Source organism: Carcharodon carcharias, chromosome 9, assembly GCF_017639515.1.
Source record: "Carcharodon carcharias isolate sCarCar2 chromosome 9, sCarCar2.pri, whole genome shotgun sequence".
NCBI lineage: Eukaryota > Metazoa > Chordata > Chondrichthyes > Lamniformes > Lamnidae > Carcharodon > Carcharodon carcharias.
The window spans coordinates 132,286,175-132,313,167 of NC_054475.1; the positions used below are offsets into that span (position 1 = coordinate 132,286,175).

The 26,993-nt window shown below is 41.2% G+C and overlaps 1 protein-coding gene across 1 annotated transcript in view; it reads right to left on the reverse strand.

The window, feature by feature from the left end:
* The window catches only part of cul4b (cullin 4B), an 80,445-nt gene extending 56,383 nt beyond the window's left edge, over window positions 1-24,062 (reverse strand). Inside the window, exons 1-5 of the mRNA XM_041195278.1 lie at window positions 23,488-24,062; window positions 10,598-10,713; window positions 7,621-7,724; window positions 4,401-4,470; window positions 2,239-2,312 (exon numbers count right to left, since the gene is read on the reverse strand). Of these exons, the coding sequence (XP_041051212.1) occupies window positions 2,239-2,312; window positions 4,401-4,470; window positions 7,621-7,724; window positions 10,598-10,713; window positions 23,488-23,872 (749 nt within the window). The 5' untranslated portion in view covers window positions 23,873-24,062. The remainder of the gene's footprint in view (window positions 1-2,238; window positions 2,313-4,400; window positions 4,471-7,620; window positions 7,725-10,597; window positions 10,714-23,487) is intronic.
* Window positions 24,063-26,993: the final 2,931 nt, after the last annotated feature.

Here is a 26,993-nt window from a genome sequence, read left to right on the forward strand (position 1 = left end):
CATTCAATAAGATCATGACTGATTGAACCCTGGCCTCATCACCACTTTCCTGCCTGTTCCCCATAACACTTCACTGCCATATAGTTCAAGAATCTGTCTATAACAGCTTTGAGTATATTCAATGACACAGCCTCCACAGGTTTCTGGGGTGGAAAATTCCAAAGGTCCATGACCCTCAGAGAGGTAAATCCTCCTCATTTCATTCTTGAATGGGAGGCCATTTATTCTGAAACTATGCCTCCTAGTTTGAGATTCCCCAACAAGGGTCAACATCCTCTCAACATCTACCTTTCAGAATCTTGTATGTTTCAATAAGATTCTCTCTCATTCTTCTAAACTCCAATGAGTAAAGGCCCAACCTACTCAAGCTTTCCTCATAAAACAACACCTTCAGCTCAGCAATTAACCTAGTGAACCTTCTTTGAACTGTCTCCAATGCAAGTATATCACTCCTTAAATTAGGGGACCAGACTGAACACAGTATTCTGTGTGGTCTCACTAATGTCCTGTACAGCTGTAGCAAGACTTCCCTCCTCCTTGTAATAAAGGCTAACATTTCATTTGCCTTCCCAATTACTTGCTGTATCTACAAGTTGCTTTTGTTTCATGTACAAGAATATCCAGATCCCTGTGCACTGCAGCATTCTTTCTCCATTTAAATAATATTTTGCTTTTCTTTTCTTCCTACCAACGTGGATAACCTCACTTTCACACATTATTCTCCATCTGCCAAACTTTATCCAAACTCACCTTGACTTTTTGTCCCAGCTGCACCAGATAGTGCTAAGTTGCACAGTGACCTCATTCTGTTAGAACCCAAAACTAATTTAAGAGTTCATCTATTACCATTTATTTTTCATACGCTGCTTTCCATAGATGATGGAATGCTGAACAGAAGTTTCTTCCAATGATTTTTCCCCCTCCATAGCCTTACCCACACTCCTGTCCTGTCTCAACTGAAAGGACAGCCTAAAGCTGCACTGTAACTGACCACAGGGAATTGACTAGATTGAAGCACTTTCCATTACCTACAGTATTTTCTTCCTTCCTTTAATGGATTATCCATGAATGTGAACTTGCCATCCTGGAAACTTGTGAATTGCAAACTCATGTTTAACAATTCTATAAAACACAACTACATTTATAGTAGTTTTCATTTTGAAGAGTCATATCTATGAATCTAGTTAAGTCTACATCAAAGTAGATCATAACAATGGGTCATAACCTAACAGGGCATCAGTTCAAGGCCGCAAAGGACAAAATTGGAATTGAAACAAAAGCTGAGCTAAAATCAAGGCAAGATGAAGTGAAATTTTAGCTGAGTTGGTACAGCCAAAAATCTTGGAATCATTTAAAACAGAGATGGGCTGCATAGCATGGAGTTTTGTATTTAAATACTATTTTTGGTCTCATGTCCTTATTAATTTGCATATATTCCATACTAATTAGTGTTATCACTCACCAAAAATAGCCTTTTCCAAACCCACATTCACAAAATCCAAACAGGACAAACCAACTTACAAGAAAAGTAAGTGCAAACAGATTCACGTTGCCCAAGTTTTCTTATAATTCTGTGCTGTGAATGGGCAATTATCGGTTTTTCAGACAGAGGAGTTAAAACGGATGAAGTGGCCTTCCTCAGACTTACTGGTGATGTTGGGGAGATGTATTTTTTTTACAGTTAAAACAGAATGACTCATTATTACCCATCACCAATTCTTGATGCACTACTTTTTAAAAATTCAACATGAACCCTCTTCTTTGAAAGCTAATCTTTCATGGAAATGGATTCCTTTTTGATAACAGATGATGTTAGATAAATACTTTGCCCCACATTATACAATGGAGGCATTGGGAGGAGCTCTGTTCACTATGCAAACCTGGTCAACATATAATTTTGATACAAAATGATTCTAAGCCAAACCTGGACCAATGACTCCCGAACTAGACAGTTCCATTTGGTGTAGTCTGCATTCTAGTACCGTACCATTACTTGGTCAAATCTAGAGAGCACCCTCAAATGCACAGAGTATATGCAAGAGATCAGTCAAGTCCAAACCTGCCCTCAACCATTTCTAAATAAATGCAATTTCAACTGCATATTGATCAGGAGCAGGAAGCCTAGTTCATTGTCCCTTCTCTAATTTAGGGGCGATAAGATCAGTTGTAGTGTCCTTCCTGCTGTTCTAGTTAATTTCATTAGTTTTCTTGTGAAGGCCATCAAATCTTTCAACTTACCAAATAGATGGAAGCATTGAATTTTGTAGAACATAAGTTCTATCCAGAAACAAAAAGATACTCCTAATCATGATCTGGGGGATAAATAGAAATAAACAAGTAAATACTTCAAAACTTTTGTAAAGCAAATGATTAAAATCACAATGTCTATATGCAGTAAATATCAAACTAAAACAGAGGGAACTGCTTGCTACGCCACAAATGAGGACTAGTTTCTTTAAAATTAAACATCTGGAGTTTCTCCAATGACCTAGCAGCAAAAGGTGCTGCACAAAAGTATACAGAATGCAGGTTCCCAGATTGAATCCATCAAGGGAAAGCAGTCAGTCAGGATTCAGACATTTGGTGTCTGTCCTGTTCTGAAAAGCAAATTTATGGAGGAATTGAGTGAGGGCAGTTGAAATTCAGTCTTGATGCTCTCCACATGCAAACAAACTGCCATATATGAAGATTAGCCACTTAACTGAAGTAATAAAAAAGCATTTCAGGAATAAAGTAAATAATAAAGAAATAATCCAGTTCCATAAAACAAGTTTTTATGGCATTTGTGTATCCCAAGACAATGGATAGTTTGTGGACATTAAGCTGGAAGGACAAAGGGTGAAAGGCTGAAGTGCACAAAAGTGGTATCAAAAAGGTCATTAAGAAGGTTTCTGAAGTCAGGGGTAGCAAGACAGAGTTGCTGAGGGAAAGTGAAAGTGAGGGAAGGCTGGCTGAAGGAGCAACTGCCAATGGAGAAGCAAACGTGGCTGGTAGTGATGAATTGGAGCATGCATACTGTAACACAAGATTAGTCAAAATCACGAATGGTCAAAGCTGTAGAAAAACTTGAAGATGCTCTGGGCCATGGGAAGCAGGGGAGCTTAGGAAAGCCTGGGATGGTGGAAATGTTGGATTTTGAGTTTATGAGGTTGAGGCTATGGCATACTGGATGACTCTGGAGCTTATAAATGCTATTGATGTACAAGTCAGCCATGGGACTGCTGGAGAAGTCAGCCACAAGGTTTTAAAATATACACATTCGAATTTCAGCTGCAGAAATAAAAGGATAGGACAGAGGGATGTTATTTCAGAGATTGGCAAAAGTATGACAGATTGAATGTAGTGTTAGAACTGGAGTTCGAGGTCAATCAAAACTCCAAGGTTCTGCCCCACTAGATTAAGCCTGGTGGAAACAGGCTGGATGGGCATAGGCATTTGCAGCAGCCAATAGAAACAGCTTAGATTTGAGAATATCCAGCTGGTGTAAACTTTGGTTTCAACGTTTGAAAGGTTAAAATAGGTTTCTGATGAAAGCAGTGGTGACAACACTTTAAAAAAAAAATGTAGGCACCAAGTTGGAGGAAATAAATAATGATAATATTGTGGATCATGTGACTGGCATCAAGGTGGTTAAGTGCTGAGGATCAAAAGTACATGGTGGGTTTTGTAAAAGAGATATTTATCAATACTAGTGAGAGGGAGGGAAGGGATTGGGCACTACCCAGCAGAACAAGAGAAATTGATGGAGGTTCATTCTCTAAATGTTGTACCCAAGGTGCAGTCCCCATACCTAACCTGCCATTTGGTTCAGCAGCTCTGTGGCCTCAAATCTGCTAGCCATAAACTGGAAATTGCCTGTCGAGTAACTGTATGTTAAACTCGGCGTTGGGGAATGGAACATGGTCCTACCTTTCCAGATCAGCCACATAAGGTATAACATTGGGTAGCAGTGGGGTAAAGATTCCTCTACAAATGCTCTGACATGCCTTTGATTCCTCCCTAGAACTGCAATAAGAAATGTTCATTGTCCCTACTGATTTTCAAATTAAGCTGCCTTTCTATTCAGTGAAGTGCAAACGCATAGCATCAATCAGAAGTTGACTGAAAAACACCCACAACTATTCATTTCCCGATGGCTCAGTTTAAGCTTTAGAACCATGAGTGCTGTCTAAAAAGACCAGGGAGATGCTAGGTTTCATCCCAGGGATTCAAGAACCAATACCTTCATGGCAGGGGTGAAATGGAGACAAAAATCTAAGTACCATCAGAATCATTACCCCCTTCCAGGTGAATTTCTAAACAAGTTTAGTGTTTGGAAATAAACAGTACTTCCATATAAATTCTTCCAATCTAATTTTTACTTAAACACATACCCCAAATTAACTGTGACCCCTACTTACCATTTGTCTGCAATGATCCTGCCAGCATTTATCTATTTTCTTTAGAAACAGAACACTATCTAAGGAATCCGTAAAGAAATGGTTAAAGAAAATTGAAAATGCAAAGCCAGTTCTGTAATGAACCAAGGAATGCAAATTCCTTTAACATATATTGTACACCAAGCAAATATGTTAAAAACTCATGGAAATACTTCCTCTCCATTTGATAGCTCCATTAATAACTTTTCTTTCTTCCATTTTAAGTCCTCACATAAGTCAACTAATTAAGAGGGAAGCTAGATGACCTCCTGATGGTGTTCTTAAGGTGCATCTAGGGTGAGCCACTCTCCTTGCTGGTGTTAAATCCCTACCCATGTTGCTAAAACAACCATATATTTAGATGCAGAAATTTGTGTGCGTGCGCGCGCCTGTGTGTGTAGGGAAGGGGGACAGCGAGAGGGGGGATTTAAAAAAAAACCTTAGATGTACTTGATTGAAAGCTGTGCAAAATACACAGCAAAGGTGAACATTTCAGGCACTGTCAGTATCAACTTTGAAAGTCTGTGGAAACACTGAAGATCTACTGCTGTTGCACTGGTAATCTAGTAATAGGGTTCAACAGTGTGCAAAAACATCCATATGCACACAAGGAATCTAATTATAAATGGAAGCGCTATTAAAGAACAAACTCAATGTTATCAAATGCTGCACAGCCAGTAAATTCGTTCCGAAATGTAGTTAATGTAGGCAAACTAAATGCTGAATTTCAAATAGCAAGAACATACAAACAGAAAATTAGATGAGTAGCCAGATAATCTACTTGTGGTGATGGCTGAAGTGTGAATTTTGGCCTGGACCAGGAGAATTCCATGCCCTTTGGTGCAACACATTGAGACAGTGACACTCTATGTTAATGTTTTGATGGCAAGGAGAATTAGAACGTTGGTTGAGCTCCAATTGAAGTGCGAGGTTTCCCCTAAATGACCCAAGGCTGAGGAGGGAGAAATACAATTACAGTATTTATGGCTTCAACAGTACGGCATTTTTCAACAATCTGATTTGCTGTACAAGCCATAGTTTACAGAATCTTCCATGACTTTTTTCCCTAAGTGGTTTTTCGGAAGCAATTGTCATGTCACCCTCCAAGATACATGAAGGAAACTAATAGAAAACGTTAGCGCTATGTTAACGTATTGAGAATCAGCAAGACAAAATTAAGAAATGTTGGAAGGAGGGAAGAAGCAGGTTAGAATGGGACATATGGAGCACTAGTGGGCTTGAGTGGATAGATGGATGAATTTGGAGCTATTCTACGCTAATCCAAGATAGGCGCTATTGACAAGCCAGGGAAGCCACTCGACGATCCACACTGCTACTGTCCCATTGCCCTGCTGAATAACATACAAGGTCCTGGAACACACCGAGTTGCACCCTGGATGCAGCAATGCCGCCCCCCCGCAACCAAACAGGCAGGTTTTCGCAAGTGTGGTGCACAGAAATTCTCCAAAATCATCTGCTGTGTGAAAACCCTACATCTAATCAACTCAATGATCAGCAACCAACAGTTCCCCATGCACACTGGAGATCAAGTAAGCCGCCCACTCATAATCAACAAGCTCTCACAGGAATCAGTCCTCGCACAAGCTCTCTCCCAAATACAGACTAGCGACTTCCCTCCCACAAAGTCACGGTTCTTCACATAGGCTAACAACTTGGCCCTGGATTTCCAGGTTAAAGAATTTTAGGACATTGAAAAAACACTCAATGAAGATCTATGCACTCTGGAAAACTCCTTCAGAAAACGGAGACTTCAACCAAACACTGCGAAGACTATAGTTTTAGCCTTTCAACCGACAATGCAAAGGCCAGGAAGAACTTCAAGCTCAGTTCTGTGTCCAACCACTCACCCACAATCAAATGCCAAAATATCTTGGCATCACTCCTAAACACACATTGACCAACTGGCAACATCTCCAGAACACCAGAGCAAAAGTCAAGATGAGATTCAATCTCATATGGAAACTGGAGGATACCACTTGGAGCAGCAGGGCCAAGATATTATGCACTGCTTCAATCATCCTGGTCTACCCAACAGCACAGTACTGCAGCTCACCCTGGCTCTGGAGCCATCACACTTTTGGCATCCACCTCCAGGAAGCCATGGGAATTATTTTTGAGATACTGAGACCACATAGCTCAAGTGGCTTCCTGTGCTAGCATATACTGAATCTCCTGATGTCTGCAGGGAAAACACCTTCCTCAAATAATACCACTGGCTGACAGCTACTGAAGCCCTCCCATTGACCCAAGACTTCAAAAAACTCCTAAGTACTCATGTGAAATCCATAGCCCCTACTGGAACACACTGCACACCCTACAAACTGTTGACAGCCTCACCTCTCAAGAATTAGGAGTAGGTCACCTGCTCCACCATTTAATAAAATCATGGCTAATCTGATTGAGGCCTCAACTCGACTTTCCTGATTGACCCCATAACATTTGATTGCCTTGTCGATCAAAAAACTGTGCCTTGATCCAGCCTCCACTGCTCTTTGGGGAACAGAATTCCACGGACTAACGACCCTCAGTAAAAAAAATTCTCATCTGTCTTAAAAGGGAGGCCCCTAATTTTTAAACTGTCTCCTCTAGTTCTAGACTCCCCATCAAGGCACACCTCCTGGCTGACTGCAATCACCACCAAATGCAACTTGCTAACTGATCTGAGTGGTGAAGTCCCAGGTTTCAACTTTCCATGGAAAATCTAGATAACCCACAACCAACTTGGCGATGGATCCTGGAAGATGTGGCCAGTTGTTCCACATGTGGAACATGAGGGATAGCTAAAACTGCAACTGTGGCCATTCAAGTCAGATCATCACCCATATACTGAACTCTGCCCAGAGAGATCCATTCCTGGTGGCATCATATCCATTCACACTCCATCAGCTGAAGCCGTTGAATGGATTGCTAACCTCAAAATCAAACCATAACAGCTACCTATTCCATAGGAATAAAAAACTGGTAGTTGCCACTTAAACATTAGGATACCATACCTAGAAACTGTACTTTCACACTATAGCCAATATTCCCCTGACACCAAAGATGAATGATACGTTTATATCACACATTTATTATTCATATGTAGATTTCGAAATGTTATAACTAAACTCAGTGAATTGGAACTTTAGAGCACACAAAATTTAACCCAGAAACTTCACTGATTAGATAAATGAAAGGATATTCTCTGAACTGGTGAATTTGAGCTTTGATGTGATCCTCACAGACTTGTCTCAGCTGTTTGTATAAATTTGCTGATACTTTGTAAGAACAGAGGTTCTCCACAGCCTAAAACAGAAAAAAATAAAGGTCACACAAGGAAAAACTTGAACAATTAATACTTCATTGCGCTAGTCAACAGAACACACTCCTTGCAACTACATAAATTTTGGTGGGGTGGGGGGAAAGGTGAATTTTCATCCCTTGTCCTCTCCCAAAAGTGCTGCCCAGAAGCAAACCCCGAAATATGTTCCCCAACTAACCACTCTGCAGGCATCACAAGCTACTTAACCATCAGGATGAGAATATAACATCCATACAGAGTAGTCCAAACAGCCCTTCAGGTCTGCTCTACCATTCAATAAGATCATGTCTGATCAGACCTTAGTCTCAACTCCATTTTTCTACCTGTGCCCATAAAACCTTGACTCTCGAAGTTCAAAGATCTGTCTACCTCAGCCTTGAATATATTGAAGTGTTGAAGGTAATATAATAGCATGGAGAGAAAATTGGCTAACTAATAGGAAATAGAGTCAGGACAAATGGGTAATTTCCAGTAACATAAAATTGTAACTAATGGGTGCCACATGACTAGTGCTGGAGCCTATGACTTGGATGAATGAATGTATTGTAGCCAAATTTGCTGACAAAACAAAGGTATGGGACAGCAAGTTGTGAGGACACAGAGTCTGCAATGGGATACAGATTGCTTAAGTGAGTGGGCAACAATTTGACAGATGGAGAATAACATGTGAAAATCAGATTATCCACTTTGGTAGGAAGAACAGAAACACACAATTTTATTTGAATGGAGAGAAACTGCAGAATATTGCAGTATATAGGGATCTGGGTGCCCTTGTGCATGAATCACAAAAAGGTAGCATGCAAGGACAGCAAGCAATTAGGAAAGTAAATGGGATGATGGCTTTAATTACAAGGGGGATGGAATATAAAAGTAAGGAAGTCTTCCTGAAACTGTGCGTGACATTGATAAGGCCACATCTGAAGTACTACAGATAATTTTGGTCTCCTTATTTAGTGAGATATATATACTGGAAACAATTCAGAGAATTTTCACTAGGTTGAATCCTGGAATGAAGTAGTTGTCTTGACGAAAAATTAAGCAGGTTAGACCTATAATGACTGGAGTTTAGAAGAACAATAGGGGATCTTATTGAAACATACGAGATTTGGGAGGGCTTGACGGGATAGATGCTGAGAGGGTGTTTCCCCTTGTGGGGCATCTAAAAAGGGCAGGCAGAGTTTTAGAATAAGTAGTCTCCATTTAAGATGAGGACGATGAGGAATTTCCCCTTTCAAAGGGTCATGAATTTTTGGAATTCTCTACCCCTGACAGCAATGGAGGATGAGTCATTGAATATATTAAAGGATAAGCTAAGACAGATTCTTGAACTATGTGGGTGTCCAAGTTTGTGGGGAACAGGAAGAAAAAGTGGAGATAAGGCCAAAGTCAGATTAACCATGATCTTATTGAATAGCAGAGCAAGTTCATAAGGCCATATTGGCCTACCCCTGCTCCTATTTCCCATGCTCTTATCTTATGTTATGATGTGTTCTTTTCCTTTACACCAATCCTTCCAAAATGTCAAGCACCCCCAAATATTCAGTTCGCAGCCTTAGCCATCTGGCTATTAGAAATAAATGGGTATGATCTATGTGTGCTATCAATTCATTTACCTAGTTATGAACGTTGCGTGCTTCAGATAAAGAGCCTTTACTTTTATTTTTATATCGTTTTTCCGATTCTGACCCTGTTGCTGGTGCGCTGTTTGCGTACTGTCTCTTCCTGTCACACACTGGTTATTGTTACCCATATCACTATCCTGCACTATTGCCTTGTCCTTTCCCTTCAACTTTCTAGATTTTCCCCACTTGAACTCTCCCCCAGCCTACCTTAAAGCCTTTTCTACAGCCTCAGTTGTTTAATTTGTCAGAGCACCGGTCCCAGCATGGTCCCCAATGGAACAACTACCTCTTTGCCCAGTTCTAGTGCCAGTGCCCCACAAATTGAACTAAAAGCAGAAAATGCTGGAAATACTCAGGGGTCAGGCAGCATCTATGGAGTGAAATAGAGTTAATGTTTCAGGTTGATGATCAGACTTCATTTCAGATTTCCAGCATCTTTCCCATGAATTGAAAACCATTTTTCCCAAACCAAACTTTGAGCTACGCATTCAAAACTCTGACCTTATTGACCCTACGCTAATTTGGTCATGGCTCAGCTAGTAATCCAGAGATTATCACCAGTGATCATCACAGCCAACAGGGAACATATTTAAACATATTCTTTCCAATTTCATGTTGCCCAGTAGTTACTGACTGTCTTACCTGCCAACAAATTCACTGCACATTATTTAAAATTAACACTATTCTGCAGGCCAAATAAAATCAGGCATTAGAGTTATTTTTCCATACGAGAATTTAGAATTTACAGATGTTAAATATATCATGGTAACTTTGAAAGTACTATTCTCAGCAGACTAGAATGTATTTTTCCAACATAGACCAAGACAGCACAGATTAGCAGGCAACTCTAACTGTTGAGGGCACCATTTCTGAGTTCTGTTCTACTTTCACACATACTTTTCACTAGTGATCAGGAGAAGGGACCTCAGCTGATTTTCAACCAAATTCACTAAATTATAGGGTTCCATTTCAGCCTGGAGGGCTATTGACACCGATGGAATTGTACTTTACCAACAGTCAGCACCTTTAGAGGACAGGGGAAAATTTGAGGGGACAAAAATCTTTTGTTTCCTTTTAGGAGATGGTGGTGATGTACATGTAATAGATACAAAATTGACATTTAAACATGCAACACTACAACATGTGGCTAAATAAGAAACATACAAATCATTGTCTGTCACTGTTTAAAAACAATGCAACCCCACTACATATAAAAGAAAAACATACACCATTACCTGATAAAGTTCTTCCAAATTGTATTTAATTGAGGTGCTCTTCTGAATTGCTTCTACTGCTTCCTTCAGTTTTTGCCAAGTTTCATTGGTGTAATTATCAGGTAATTTAGGTTTATCTGCAATAGAAAATTCTGTACTGTATCACAGTTAACTGGGATAATGAGTCAGAAGAACTTCATGGTGAGTCCTGCAATTTCTCTCAGAAATGCATTCAAGTTTGAAAAGAGATTAAGCTAAAACAAAGTGCAAATTTCACATATATAACAGAACTTGGCCCTGTAGAAAATATCAATTAAGGAGCTAAATTGAGAGTTCCTTTATGCTGAGTGGTCATTCCTTTCCACTCACTGAACAGAGTGCTCAAAATTCACTCACCGTGATGATGCAATTTCCCTTCTCCCTCCCCATCCAATCTGCTGCCATTGCATTTCCAACCACCTGAAAGAAATTGACTTCTGCTGAGAAACAGCACCTCAGCACGAGCAAACCTCCAATGTCATGGCCATCTAGCCATTCTTACGTAAGTAGGGGTAGACCATATGGCCCATCAAGCCTCCTCTATCATTCAATACAATCACGTCTGATCTTGTGCTTCAACACCACTTTCCCGTCCACTGCCCATATCCCTCGATTCCCAGAGAAACCAAAACTCTGTCTATCTGGGTCTTAAATGTATTCAACGATAGAGTATCCACAATCCTCTGGGGTAGAGAATTCCAAAGATTCGCAAACCATTGAGTGAAGTAATTTCTCATGATCTCAGTCCTAAATGATCAGCCCCTTATCCTGAGACTGTGCCCCCATGTTTTAGATTCCCCGACCAGCAGAAACAATCTCTTATTGCAATATAGCAACAAGGTTCAAAGGAGAAAATGGCAAAAAAAAAGCAAGAAAAAGTAATTACGTGATCCCAAATTTTGGGTTTTACAAGTCTGAAGATTGTTAGAGGAAAGAAAGAGTAAAGGTGGTAAAGAGAACTACTTTGGAAATTTGAGGAGAATGACAATAACAGACCACATGGGAAGTCTTGATTTCCACTCAAGGAGGATGAAAAGGGTAAGAGTATACTGGGATATCATTTCTGGAGCTTACAAGGTATGACAGAGGTGATTCAGAGGAGCAGTGACCAAAATATCAATAAATGGATTGACTGGTTAGAGACAAAGCTGATTTTTTTTCTATACAAGATTTTCTTTTCAAGTGAATGCGATACTAGAAGAGCTGCCTTTGATATGTCAGAACTACTCAGTCTTTGCCTCAGGTATACTCTAAATGAACTTCTCTCTTCCTGGGCTAGGTGTAGGCGAGTATAAATGATGCCACAGCTTGAGTTTCAAACTGTGCACATGCGTGGGCGCTTGGTGAGACCAAGGTCAGTATGGCTATGACAGTGGCCATGATAAATCAAAGGGCATATGACCTTGCATCCTCCCCTACATGGTGTCTAATTTGAGGGGGGTGTCCTGAGCGCTACTGAAAAGAACAGTGAGACAGTTAGAAAAAAACATGTTCTTTGTCATGAGCACAACAAACCATACTCTGTAAGTAGATCAAATGAAAGGAAATTATGTTACTTTATTGTTGCACAAGAGAAAGCTGCTACATTAAGTCATCTCTGGTATGCTATTTTTCTTAGTTTGCTTTTTATTAGCATAGGGAGGCAAGAGAAGCTCATAGGTTCAATCCTCAGTTAATGCTATTCTATGAGCCCTCCTGCAAAATATTCCATTGTGAACAGAGATGACAGGATCAAGCTTAGCTGTGATGGCTTGCAACAAACATGCTGACATTTATATAGGTCCAAATGAAGTACTGCCGCTTAGTATCAAATACGAGGAGTCTGCCAGGTTACCCTAATGCCCCAGAAATCGGCTGCAACTCGAAGAAAATAATATGCACTTATATTTTCCATCAAGTGTCAGGAGGTGGTTTAAAACAAAACTGGAAAGTTCCTGGGATTACTGATTTATATTTTCACTCAAGCAAAATAACTCTTTGGCAAGGCATTCACACCTAGAAGGTGAAAGACAACAGATGCTCAGTATAAGCTTTAAATAACTACACAACTGCATGCAAGATCCCACAAAGTCAAAAAACAGCCATGGTTCATTCTTGTGCTGGTTTATGAGAAATTCACTGCATACATAAAAAAGTTGATACATTTTGGCACACAAAAATTTTACAGCATAGGAGGGCTTTCGGCCCATCATGTCTAACAACTGATGTCTGGTTTCTCAAGCAATTATCCATATGATAGGATAATTCAGTGTTTACTCAAAAATGCATCTGTACCCTAGCTCTAAAATCGAGAGTGATTCAGCACAGAAGGAGACCATTCAGCCCACCAAGCCTGTGCCAATTCCAGTAGAGCTATCCAATTTATCCTTATTCATTCCCTATAAGTCCTTATTTCCCCCCCCCCCCCCCAAGTATTTATCCAATTTCCTTTTGCAAAGTTATAGAATCGGCATTGCCCAAACTTTCAGGCAGTACATTCCAGATCACAACTTGCTGTGTAAAACATTTTCATGTCACTTCTGGTTCTTTTGTCAATCATCTTAAATTAGTGCCCTCTGGTTGCCAGAAGCCATTTCTTTTTATTTACTTGAGCAAATCCCTTTATGATTTTTAAGTCCTCTATTAAATCTCCCCTTAACTTTCTCTGTTCTCAGCAGAATCTCAGCTTCTCTAGTCTCTCCATGTCATTGGAGTCTCTAGAATGGTACCATTCTTGTAAATCTCTTCTACATCCTCTTGAAGACCTTGACAGCCTTCTTTATGTGTGGTGCCCAGAATTGAATACACCACTCCATCTGAGGCCTAGCCAACGTTTTATAAGATATTTAGCACAACTTGCTTGCTTTTGTATTTTATGCCTCTGTTCTTAAAGCCAAAGATTACACATGCCTTTTTAACAGTCTTCTCATCTTGCCATGCCACATGCAAAGATTTGTGTATATACACCCCCAGATGTGCCTTTCTGCAATCCCTCTAAAATTGTGACACTTGGTGTATATTGCCTCTCCTTATTCTACCAAAATAGATCACTTCACACTTCTGTGTTAAATTTCATCTGCCATGTGCCAGGACATTTACCAATCTCTATTTTCTCTAATGTCTACTACTATCTTCTTCATGGCTTACAACATTTCATAAATGTCAATGGTTTTGTGAAAATCCTACAGCTGCAGCTTTAGACAAACCTACAGTCTCAAAAGAAAACATTTCTTCAACACCATTTTCAAGCTATTGGTACTCTTGCTCCCTTTTACAAACTACAAAATAATTTAAAAATGATTTTTTTCACGGCTGCATTCAAAATAATTTCATGCCGTTAAAGTAATTTAAAAAACATAATTACCTCATTAGAAAAATATTTAATGGGTTAAACTTTAGTGTGGTAGTATGCCCTAATTGAGTTTACAGGATTTTAAAAGATGCACTTTAACTAGTATGTTTTAATGTTGTGTATAAAGGATTTTTCATAACATTTAACTTATCACTTCAAACCATTCCTAAAGTCATCACCAACAACCGAACTGTAATAATGAGCAACACACGTTACACAGGTTGAAATGCTCTCTGCAGACATAACTGGTAACTTTTAAATTAATGTTAATGCAAGAAAATAATAGCTATCCTATTTTGACCGATGAAAGCAATTGTCTGCTTGTTATTATGGATGTTTCAAGTGGTGTGAACTGTACATAAATTGAAGTTTGTTCTTTGCTTTCATTCAGTCTTACTTCATCCACAGATCCACCTTTAATATATGTTAAAGACGACCTTACAGAGGTGCAAAGCCATTAACGCACTTACATCCAGTTCTGTATGCATCGTTGCTACCCACATTTCAGGTGTCATGTCAGTCTACATCCTTCCATTAAAAATCAATGGGCCCTTCAATTTTCCCCTTACATTATCTGATGCTGCTACTCCAGGAATCGAAAACGTGCTACAAATCTAATCTAAAAAAATTGCTGCCATGGAATCCTTTCCTTTATTAGGGCAGGGAGGTTATGTTGGAACTATATAAAACATTAGTTAGGCCACAACTTGAGTAGTGTGTGAAGTTATGGATTCCTCATTGTGCAAGAAGGGGTACAAAAGAGGTTTACGAGGATGTTGTCAGGATTGGAAAATTACAGCTATAAGGAAAGATTGGATATGCTGGGGTTGTTCTCCTTGGAACAGAGGAGGCTGAGGGGAGATATGATTGGATATACAAAATTGTGAGGCCTGTGTAGAGTGGATGGGAAGGGCCTATTTACCTTACTGGAGAGGTCAGTGACTATTGGGCATAGGTTTAAAGTGACTGGCAGAAAGAAGGGTTAGAGGGGAGATGAAGAAAACCTTTTTCACCCAGAGGGTAGTAGAGGTCTAGAGCTCACTGCCTGAAAGGGTGGTGGAGACAGAAAACCTCATCTAAATTAAAAGATGCCTGGATGTGCACCTGAAGTAATCAGCAGGTCGATGGACCAAATGCTGGAATGTGGGATTAGGCTGGGTGGTTCGATTTTTCAGCAGGCACATTGGACCAAGTGGCCTCCCCCTGTGCCATAAACTTTCTATAATCCTGTGAGAGCATGCAGGAAGGTTTCAAATTCTTTCAAGCAACAGGTTGGGGTAAAGGGAGAATTGAGGAAGAACAGTGCTACCATGAACTTGGGGGAGGGGGTGGAATTAGAGGAGCGCAGTCAATGTGATGCAGAAAGCTAAATTAATGGCGTGATTAGCTATGGGGTTTCCTATATTTAAACAGCTTTGAGGCAAGGGTCAGACATTGCAAAGTTTCTCTTATGGTACTCTGGGGGTTGAGTGGGGAGGGGGCAGGTGTCAGCATCACAGCTTCGAGATGCTGTCTGGGAAGGACAACTACTTTGGTTAAAAAAACTTCTAATGCTAAAAGATCACGTATTCATCAAATCTCATTTTCACGTATCCGACAGTGAGGTCTGTAGAACCTTTCACCAGCTCATGACGTCCTAAGGTGTCCAATTAAATACTGGATTTATATCCGGAGACAATTTTTTAAAAAATATTCATTCATGGGATTAGGGCGTTGCTGGCCAGGATTTATTGCCCATCCCAAAATTGCCCTTGAGAAGGTGGTGGTGCACTGCCTTCTTGAACCACTGCACTTGAACCACTCTGTCTCCCCATATGGGGAGGCGATGCCATAGTGGTATTGTCGCTGTTTTTTTTTTAATTCGTTCTTGATATGTGGGTGTTGCTGGCCTGGCCAGCATTTATTGCCCATCCCTAACTGCTCTTTATGAGTCAACCACATTGCTGTGGGTCCGGAGTCACATGTAGGCCAGCAGCTTTCTTTCCCTAAAGGACATTAGTGAACCAGATGGGTTTTTACAACAATCGACAATGGTTTTACGGTCATCTTTTAATTTATTTTAATTCCAGATTTTTATTGAATTCAAATTCCACCATCTATCATGGTGGGATTTGAACCCAGGTTCCCAGAACATTACCTGGGTATCTGGATTATCAACCGAATGATAATACCATTACACCACTGCCTCCCCTGCTCTGGGGGCCTGGGTTTGAATCCCGCCATGGCAGATGATGGAATTTGAATTCAATAAAAATCTGGAACTAAAAGTCTAATCGATCATTGTCAAAAAAACCCATCTGGTTCACTAATGTCCTTTAGGGACATCTGGGAAGGACATTTGCCCTACATGTGACTCCATGCAAGCCACTACAAAGTCACAAAAAAGGAAGTGACCTAGGCACAGAAAACTACAATGGCAATCTCAGCCATCATTAAGTCCTCCTTACTCACATCTGGGGTCTAGTGCCAAAATTGGAAGAGCTGTCTCACAGATTAGACAAGCAACAGCCTGACACAGTCATCCTCACGGAATCATATCTTACAGATACTATCCCATATATCACCAGCAGGATAGACCTAGCAGAGGTGGCGGCACAGTCGGCCGGGGGGGGGGGGGGGGGGGGGGGGGGGAGTTGCCCTGGGAGTCCTCAATGACCCCATGAAGTCTCATGACATTAGGTTAAACATGAGCAAGGAAACCTCCTGATGACCATGTACCACCCTCCCTCAGCTGATGAATCAGTGCTCCTCCATGTCGAACACCACCTGGAGGAAGCACTGAGGTAGCAAGGGCGGAGAATGTACTCTGGGTGGGGAACTTCAATGTCCATCATCAAGAGTGGCTTGGTAGTACAACTGATCAAGCTGGCCGAATCCTAAATGACATCGCTGCAAGACTGGGTCTTCGGCAGGTGGTGAAGGAACCAAGGGGGAAAAACGTACTTGAACTCATCTTCACCAACTTGCCTGCCGCAGATTCAGCTGTCCATGACAATATCGGTACGAGTGACCACTGCACAATCGTCATGGAGATTAAGTCTCACCTTCACTTGAGGGTAACCTCCAGCGTGTTGTGTGGCACTACAACTATGCTAAATGGGATAGATCTCGAACAGATGTAGCAACTCAAGACTGGGCATCCATGAGGCGCTGTAGGGCATCAGCAGCAGCAGAATTGTACTCGAAGACGATCTGTAACCATATCTCCACTCTACCATTACCATCAAGCCAGGGAATCAGCCCTCATTCAATGAAGAGTGCAGGAGGGCATGCCCAGAGGAGCAAAAATGAGGTGTCAACCTGAAGCTATAATTTTTTTTTTAACAACACAGGACTACTTGCGTGCCAAACAACATAAGCAGGTGATAGACAGAGCTATGAGATTTCACAACCAATGAAACAGATCTAAGCTCTGCAAGTCCTGCCACATCCAGTCGTGAATGGTGGTTGACAAGTAAACAATTCACTGGAGGAGAAGGCTCCACAAATATCCCCATCCTCAATGATGCGGGAGCCCAGCACAGCAGTGCAAAACATAAGGCTGAAGTATTTCCATCAATCTTCAGCCAGAAGTGCCGAGTGAATGATCCATCTTGGCCTCCTCCAGAGGTCCGCAGCATCACAAATGCCAGTCTTCAGCAAATTCGATTCACTTCACGTGGTATCAAGAAACAGCTGGGGGCACTGGATAATGCAAAGGCTATGGGCCCTGACAATATTCCGGCAATAGTACTGAAGACCTGTGCCCCAGAACTTGCCACGCCCCAAACCAAGCTGTTCCAGCACAGCTACAACATTGGCATCTACCCGGCTATGTATAAAATTGCCCAGGTATGTCCTACACAAAAAGCTGGACAAATCCAACCAGGCCAATCACTTTCGATCATCAGTGAAATAAAGGAAGGGGTCATCAACAGTGCCATCAAGTAGCACTTGCTTAGCAATAGCCTGCTCATTGATGCCCAGATTGGGTTCCGCTAGAGCCACTCAGCTTTTGACTTCATTTCAGCCTTGGCTCAAACATGAACAAAAGAGTTGCACTTCCGAGGTGAAGTGAGAGTGACTGCCCTTGACATCAAGGCTGCGTTTGACCGAATGTGGCACCAAGGAGCCCTAGCAAAACTGGAGTCAATGGAAAGCAGGAGGAAAGCTCTCCACTGGATGGCGTCATACCTAGCACAAAGGAAGATGATTGTGGTTGTTGGAGGTCAGTTATCTCAGCTCCAGAACCTCGTAGGGCTCCTCAGGGTAATGTCTTAGGCCCTACCATCTTCAGCTGCTTCATCAATGACCTTCCATCATATCAGAAGTGGGGATGTTCGCTGATGATTGCACAATGTTCAGCACCATTCGTGACTCCTCAGATACTGAAGTAGTCCATGTCCAAATGCAACAAGTCCTGGACAATATCCAGGCTTGGGCTGACAAGTAACATTCGTGCCACATAGGTGTCAGGCAATGACCATCTCCAGCAAGTGAGAATCCAACCATCGCCCCATGATCTTCAATGGCATTACCATCACTGAATCCCCCACTATCAACATCCTCAGAGTTAGCATTGACCAGAAACTGAACTGGACTAGCCATATAAATAGTGGTTACAAAAGCAGAACGGAGGCTAGGAATCATGCAACAAGTAACTCACTGCCTGGCTCCCCAAAGCTTGTCCACCATCTACAAGGCACAAGTCAGGGGTGATGGAATACTCCCCACTTGCCTGGTTGAATGCAACGCCCACAACACTCAAGTAGCTTGACACCGTCCAGGGCAAAGCAGCCTGCTTGACTGGCACCACATCCACAAACATGCACTCCCTCCATTGACGCACAGTAGTAGCAGCGTGTACTGTCTACAAGATGCACTGCAGGAATTCACCAAAGCTCCTTCAACAGCACCTTCCAAACCCATGACCGCCACCACCTAGAAGGGAAGCAGATAGATGGGAACACCACAACCTGGAAGTTCCTCTCCAAGTCACTCACCATCCTGACTTGGAAATATATAGTCTTTCCTTCGCTGTCGCTGGGTCAAAATCCTGGAACTCCCTTCCTAACAGCACTGTGGGTGTATCTACACCACATGGGCTGCAATGCTTCAAGAAGGCAACTCTCCACCACCTTCTCAAGGGCAACTGAGGATGGGCAATAAATGCTGGCCCAACCCACGACGCCCATATCCCTTGAATGAATCTTTAAGAAATGGTCCTGTTAGGGAGGGAGTTTGAGGATTTTGACCTCGCGACAGTGAAGGAATGGCAACTTATTTCCAGGTCAGGATGGTGTGCAGCTTGGAGGGGAACTTCCAGGTGGTGGTGTTACCATCTGTCAGCTGCCCTTCTCCTTCTAGATGGCAGTGGTTGTGGGTTTGGAAGGTGCTGTCTAAGGAGGCTTGGTGTGTTCCTGCAGTGCATTTTGTAAATGATACACACTGCTGCCACTGTGCAGCAGTGGTGGAGTGAGTGAATGTTGGTGGATGGGGCGCCAATCAAGTGGGTTGCTTTGTCCTGGATGGTATCAAGCTTCGAGTGTTGTGGGAGCTGCACTCATGCAGCCAAGTGAAGAGTATTCCATCACACCCCTGACTTGTGCCTTGTAGATGGTGGACAGGCTTTGTCTGGGGAGTCAGGAGGTGAGTTACTCGCTGCACAATTCCCAGCCTCTGTCCTTGTGGGCACAGTATTTCTATGGCTAATCCAGTTCAGTTTCTGGTCAACAGTAACCATCAGGAGGTTGACAGTGGGGGATTCAGTAATGGTAATGCCATTGAATATGAAGAGAGGATGGTCAGATTCTCTCTTGCTGGGGATGGTCATTGCCTGAAACTTGTGTGGTGCGAATGTTACTTGCTACTTGTCAGCTCAAGCGTGGATGTTGTCCAGGTCTTGCTGCATTTGGACATGGACTGCTTCAATATCTGAGGAGTCGCGAATGGTGTTGAACACTGCACAATCAATCATCAGCGAACATCCTCATTTCTGACCTTATGATGGAAAGAAGGTAATTGATCAAGCAGCAGATGATGGTTGGTCTTAAGACACTACTGAGGAGCTCCTAAAGTAATCCTGCCTTCATCTTCTACTTTCCTTGCGTGAAATGGAGGTATTGTAAGCAGATGGTGTTGAAAAACATGTTGAATTGGTTAGATAGTTGAAGCAGTGAGTGCTTGAGTTAGCTCTTGGAAGCAGCCAGGTCAAATGCAGAAACTTCTCTAATCCTGTACTTTCTAAAGTGCCCTGTGGAGAAAAATCTCACTACCTAAGGGGATAAAAGATAAAGCTCAAGTTTGTCTCAAGTTGCAAGCTGTGATGATCTGCCTTAATTGCTGAATGAAATTGGAATGGCAATTACCTATGAAGCGCAACAACAAGCAAAGGAATTACCACTAACAATTTTAAACTTGTAGGTCTGGATCTTAGCTGAAGAGTTCAACATCCACAATGATGAAAATCGTCTTATTCTGCACACACTCAACAGATCAGCAGCACATACCTCTTCTAAATCAGCCAAGGTGGAGAATGAGAAACGGATGCAACACTAACGTGAACTCTCAACCATTGAATACTTTTTAACATTGGGGCAGTGGGGGAGGAAGAATATGAAAGATCTATACGAATGCATTTCCACGGGACCGATTATGATTTTTCTTCTAAGAGTGGATCACACTGAAATATCTTGAAAAGAATCCTACAATAGCAGTTACCACATAGAGCAACCAAGCTGTTACTCGCTTGTGTACTGTTACATATAAAATATAAAGTCATAATTAAACCAATATAGTCTGATATTCTTACGACTCAATCTCAAACCATTCCACCAGTAATATTTCATTCAAGTATTATATATGTGCTCAAAGCATTTTCTCTAGTTTCTCCACAAAAAAATTCCTAATTTTTAGTGAGCATGCAGTCTGTTGGAGATCAAAGGTAGGTACCTAAACAAGAGCAATGTTTCAGTTAATTGCTTTCATGGGTCTTTTTCCTTACCCAAAGCTTCTGAATCTTGCTGGAATACAATTCTACATATGCCAGTAACTTTGCCTAAGTAGCCATAATTTGCCATCAGGCCACTTATCTGTGGACAGGGAGGAATCTGCAGTCATGTCAAACCCAGAAGCTCATAACTGCTTTTAGAAAGCGCACAATCAAATCTCAAACCCATGTTGATTTCCACCCACACCAAAAGAGCTGCCAATCCCAATTTTGTTGCCCTTACTCCCAATCAGCAAAATCAGCACAGGCCAAAGATCAAACTGAGAGATACCTGATCCTGTGGTTCAGTTCCACACTAGAGAGCACACTTAAGTCATTCCAAGACGACCATCATTAGAAAACTGATAATGCAGACAAGTCCTCATTTTGAGCAGGAATCAACATCCTTGCCTTTCCAGGGAGGGCAATCCTGGCATAGCTGAAAAGTTTACCATTAGGTCTCAAGTTGTACCTGCTACAGGATAATATCAAGTTGGATTTGTGCCGAATTTGCCACCCCGGATCAAGAAGGAATGTGAACTTAATCTCAGCATCTCAAAAAGGCATCCACTACTCATACTATTTTGTGTGGCTGAGAAACTTAACATGAGATCTTTAGTGCCCTAATTCCAAATACTAAAAGGGTCAATTCTCCTCTCAGGTGCAATGTTTTTTATCTTATTTGTGCGTAATTATTGGGACTAGGGCTGCGGTGTCCAATAGAAATTGCTGACTAGCCACAGGCGTGGCTATGGTGACACTTCCTTTTAGCAACATCCAAAAATTTCAGTAGAAAATGTTTTCCATATGTTGGCACAACAGAGGTAAATTTACTTGACGTATAATTACTTAACATCTACACCATTCAATAACAGAGTTCGTATGGGATTGAAAAAAAGCTTGTACACTCTGCTTTTTGAACTACCATTTTACCAAATGCACAAAAATGTGTCATTATTGAGATCAGATACTCAGGAATGGTATCCATTACTCATTTTTTATTTAATTAGAAATACAATTAGCCATATCTAGATTTCCAATTCGCTACATGTAGCTAATGCATTGGACAATATTAGACATGGGACCATATAATGCATTTTCTTCCTTCATTAGATATTCTCAAAATGTTAAATACTCTGCTGTCCTGCATTGTACCGCAGCACCTAGCAACATTACTTTGACTAAGGTCCAAGAGTTACAATGAGATGAACTATTCAGAGAAACTTCTGTCCCTTGCCTGTAAATATATCATCTATATTTTAACTATTACGTGCCAATTCTTCTCCTCTTCCAACTCTTGCAAGGGGCACAGGTCTAAGAACATAGGAACATAGGTCTAGTAGTCCCACACTCATGAGGTCATTTCTCATGCATGCACACAGATTGAGCATTTGCAGGTTACTGCATTTGGAAGAAATCAAACCTGGGAATATCTTTAATGTTTCTGTAACTTGCTGTCTTTACCATCTAATTTAAACATGGCTAAATTATTATTGCCCTCATTATTTGCCAACCTGACAGCTCAATGTACACTTCATAAAAATACAAAACCGCAAGCCAGGATGATCACAAGTGCAATATTCACCTTGTCTTAAAATAAACTAATTTCAACCAGCCCTTCAGTGTGAGTGCTACAATTGGCTCCAAAGATGCCATTCCATTTCAGCCATAAGGACCAAAATATCCCAGATTTGACCCTCAGTGGGTGCTGAATTGGCTGATCTTGTTCAGGATGTAAAAATGGCAGATAAATTTCTTAATAATAATGGAAAGACAAGCAAAAAAATCCAGTCTAATTTCCACCATGTCCTGCATTCAGAATAAGAAAGAGGTTTAAGTGTAATTATTGTTTGGCATTACCACATTTTTAAACACAACAATCTATAATCACACTACTTCCTTTACAACATATGCTATTTTCATCTATAACAGGTGAGCAAATAATCAGCAAACATTATAAATAAGGATACTCAGCCTAAACATTTTAAAAATAATTCTAGCAGTGACACAATAAATTTTTAAGTGGATTATAAACAGCAAGGTCACATTTTTAAGTTGAACAGTTCAGATGTTGAATGCATATTTTTTTTATAAGGATAATAAAGGAGTTTAAAAATATGAAGGAAAACAACCTTATTTCCAAGTGGAGTTGCTTCCCATTCAAAGTGTCAAGCAGGATGTTTAAAATCAGACTTATCACATATATAAGTAAAATTTTAACCTAAGGAAACTTAAAAAAGCAGAGATTGCAATAAAACTGTTTTGTAGTTGCTTGCAAACTGATCAAAATGTGTGTAGAGTTTCACCTTGTCTTTTAGGGAACTTGTATGCCAAGGAAAAAATCTTATTGGTGTAATTAAAGGAGTGGAAAACAAAATCATAATAACTATGTTGTTTTGAAGGCTTCGATATCTCCTTTTATATGTGCAGGAGCTGAAGAAAATGAATGTGTTTTTTTGATTTTCAAATAGCAGTTGGGGTAGACTAAGGAAAATGCTTTAAAAACAGAATTCCAACATTACAGAATTTCCTAATTGCTAAATTTTAAAACATTGAGATCCCCTACTATTGTACCTTTGAAATTTTTAATAACTAATTTTTTAGCCGTCCCCGGCTTGCTGTTGGCGAAGGTGGTCGATTTGGTCAGGCCGTTGGCATGCCCCGTGAGTACGGAGCAGCCGCTGCTTTTCCTCTGCTCCTCCGCCATCATCACATCGAGTCCAACAAAGTCCAGTGAGTCCTCGAACTTGACTCTCTTCTGAAGCTGGTGGTTGCAGCAGGTGGAGGAGGAGGAGGAAGACTTGGGGGCGGCAGAGGGGAAGAGCTGGGCTTGCTGAGATGTTTGGTGCTGGTGCTCGAACTCGCCGGCCTCGGCTAACTTTCGCTTCCTCGGACTAACATCAGCCTGTTGTCGCACCTCCTGCGGTGAATTTTGTGAAGAGAGGCCCGTTCGAAACATGAAAACTTAAAGCCGACGCCGTCCTATTGTTGTTTTTTTTAAAAAAACAAACCCGCGCGCTCACACACACCCTGGTCCCGAAAGATAATAATCGGGGAGGGGGGAAGGGGAAAGGGGGGAAAAAAACAAAATTAGAACCGACTCCAAAACCCTCCGCAAAATTTCGGTCACTTGTTTTGTCAATAGAGTAAAATGGCGGCACTTCCGGCGTCCCGTTGCATGCCGGGAGGTGTCCCCTCATCTGACGTCACCAGGGGCGGGGCCACTCATTTACCCTCCAAATTCCCAATCCCCAAATTCCCACAGTCGAGGCCTTAAGCCAGTCAGAGATGTTGCCTCAGGTATCATTCATATTTTTGGAAGCACAGACCTTTTCACATAAATGATACTGTTTCTGATTCATAAAGCTTACTTCTAACACATAACAGCATCGAAGGTGTCAGCATATTGCAATTTACATCCTTGTAAAACTGGGCTGGGCTAGGTAATGGTAAAATGGTTCCTTTGGGAGCAGCAAAAGCTCCAAGGCCCTAGGTGAGTCTGGTTAAAAAAATGTCAAAAATATCACATCCTCGGTTACATAGAATCTACATCACAAAAACAGGCCACTCGACCCATCTGATCTATGCCTCTGTTTACACTCTACAACATCCATCTTCAGCTAAACATCTGGGGCATGTGGAGGATGTAAACCATAGAGACTCAGTTTGGCATTCTGGACGAATGTGTTCTAGGTTTGCCAACCCTCAAGGGTTGGCCTGGAGTCTCCAGAAATTGAAGATCAATCTCCAGGATGCTGCTGTGTGCAACGCTGGAGAAATATCAAAAGGACATTCAAAAAGATTGTTTTCTTTAATTTTCTTTGAACATTTCTCTTTACTAGATATAAAAATACTGAAAATGCGTTTTAAAAAAGGCTGTTTGACTAACAGTTAAGCATCATCCAATTGGTTAATCTTTTTGCTTTCCAATTGGCATAGGAAGGTGTCACAAGGATGAATGTGGTTGGTTAACTAACAGCAAGAGCAAGTCATGGTGATGGAACCTCCAGAAAGCATTTAATCACAGTTAGCAACCCTAATGTGATCAAATAGACCAAAGGATCGATACCTCTTCACTTTTTAAATAGATCTACTCAAATATAAGTGCATTGACAATATTGTACAATATAGTGTGATTGCATGTCAAGCTACAGGATCAGATGATGTTGTACATATATTATTTCAGCTGATTGGTATTTTTCTCTGACAAGTCACTGTTTTAGGGTGATAATTGTTCAGTGAATCAAGAATAATGAAAATTGGAAGCCAACTGCTGAATTAATTCCCCCACATGAGACCTGAGATATTTCTTCCAATACAGAGCTCAACTGTGCACTCTTTGACAGTTGAATGTATCAAAATCTCATTAAATACTATTCAAAGCTTGTATATGATTTTACAAGTACAAAAATACCCTGATTCATACTTGGCCTCGTCTAAATAGCAAAGTATTTTAAAAAATGAAACACAGCTCCTGAGTGTCAGGAGGATGCTGCAGCAGGTTGTACCACTATTGCAGGTACACAGGCTTCATCTGTATCTTGACACCTACATGAGCAGGGGTCTGAGGAACCTAGCTAGAATGGTCTGATGAGCTGTCACCAGGAGAAAGGACAGTACCATGAAGGTAAATTCAAGTATTGTTTCTTGGATCTGAGTGCTTAATGATCAGCATCAGGGAAGACCTGAGAGTATCAGGGTCCTGAAGACCCTGAAAGATGAACATCTGGAAGTCATGGGGGCTGCTTTTCATCAATCTCTTCAAATGGTCCTCAAGGTGTAAGTATCCATTGTTGATACACTGACTTGCCTAAAGGACTCTATACCAGGAATAACATACATAAAAATTCGACATGCCATGACCCTCACCAGGAGACCTATGATGTTGAACCCATCCTGAATATTAGCACTGAGGATGACTTTGGACACTGTGTGGCAATGGCCATTTTTTTCTGGTCCTCCAAGATAGTTATCAGTGACTCCATGTGAGAGTGATATTTATCCAACATCTTTTATTTAACATTTTTGTAGTAAGGCCTCAGAGAACTGAGGGTGCTGAGTACTCAGGAGTCTGTGACTAAGCTTTGCCAAGACTCTGCCCTTGCCACACTATGAAATCCTGCTTCCAACACTGACTTCCCTGACATTGTGAGGATAATGTATGAATGAGTATGGCACATATGAAGATACTGTGTGGAAAAGTCAGGGGAGCAAACAATTTACGTTGTCCATTCTGATGAGTTCCTTCAACTACTTTATGTACTTGCAAAATAGCCCTAATAATTCAAAGAAGGGGCACTCACAGTTACAGACTTCACAAAATCTGCACTACATTATTTGCAGATCTCTAGTAACTGATCCAAAGAAAAATGTCCCTCCTGCTTCATATCTTTGTGAGAAGAATTTGCTGGTCTAATTCCCTGAGGTTTGATGCTCATTCCTTTGATTTGCCTGCCATGTTTGTTACCCAGGTTGCCTGACTTCTCAAGTGGTGCCATAATCCTTTTAAACAACGGCATGTTTTATAGCTGGCTGGTGCACCAAGTCTCTGCCTCTCTTCCAGGTATTTTCTTATCCCTCCATCCTTATTACTCACTATCTCCCTGATCCACACCTCCCTCCCATCCCCATTCTCCCTCACAATCCCTCTAGATAGATCTCAATCTGTCTTCTTCTATCCATTCATTGTGAATTCTGGGCATAATTCTGTCTCTTTCCTATTTTTCCAACCCTTGGATTAGTTGAAATGTTGTAGTTTGTATTTAGAAAGCCTGCATGCCATGCACATTTAAATTGTCTGATGCCACAATTTACAGTACAGATGACACCACGGCCTCAAGGTAGGTGAAAGTCCTGCTGTGTCTCAGTTCTAATGGCCCAATAACACTGTTAGAATTTCTGGATCCTTGTGTATGTGTGTCAATTCATTTTTTGAAGGACAGTGGCTGTTGTTGTGTAGGCAATCACAGCATTGTCTAATGAGATGAAGGACCTTTTTTGCTGATATTGGTTAATCAAGGTGTTTTAGCTAGGTCACAGGGTGGACATCTTAGTCTGCTTTCAATATCAGCATGGGATCT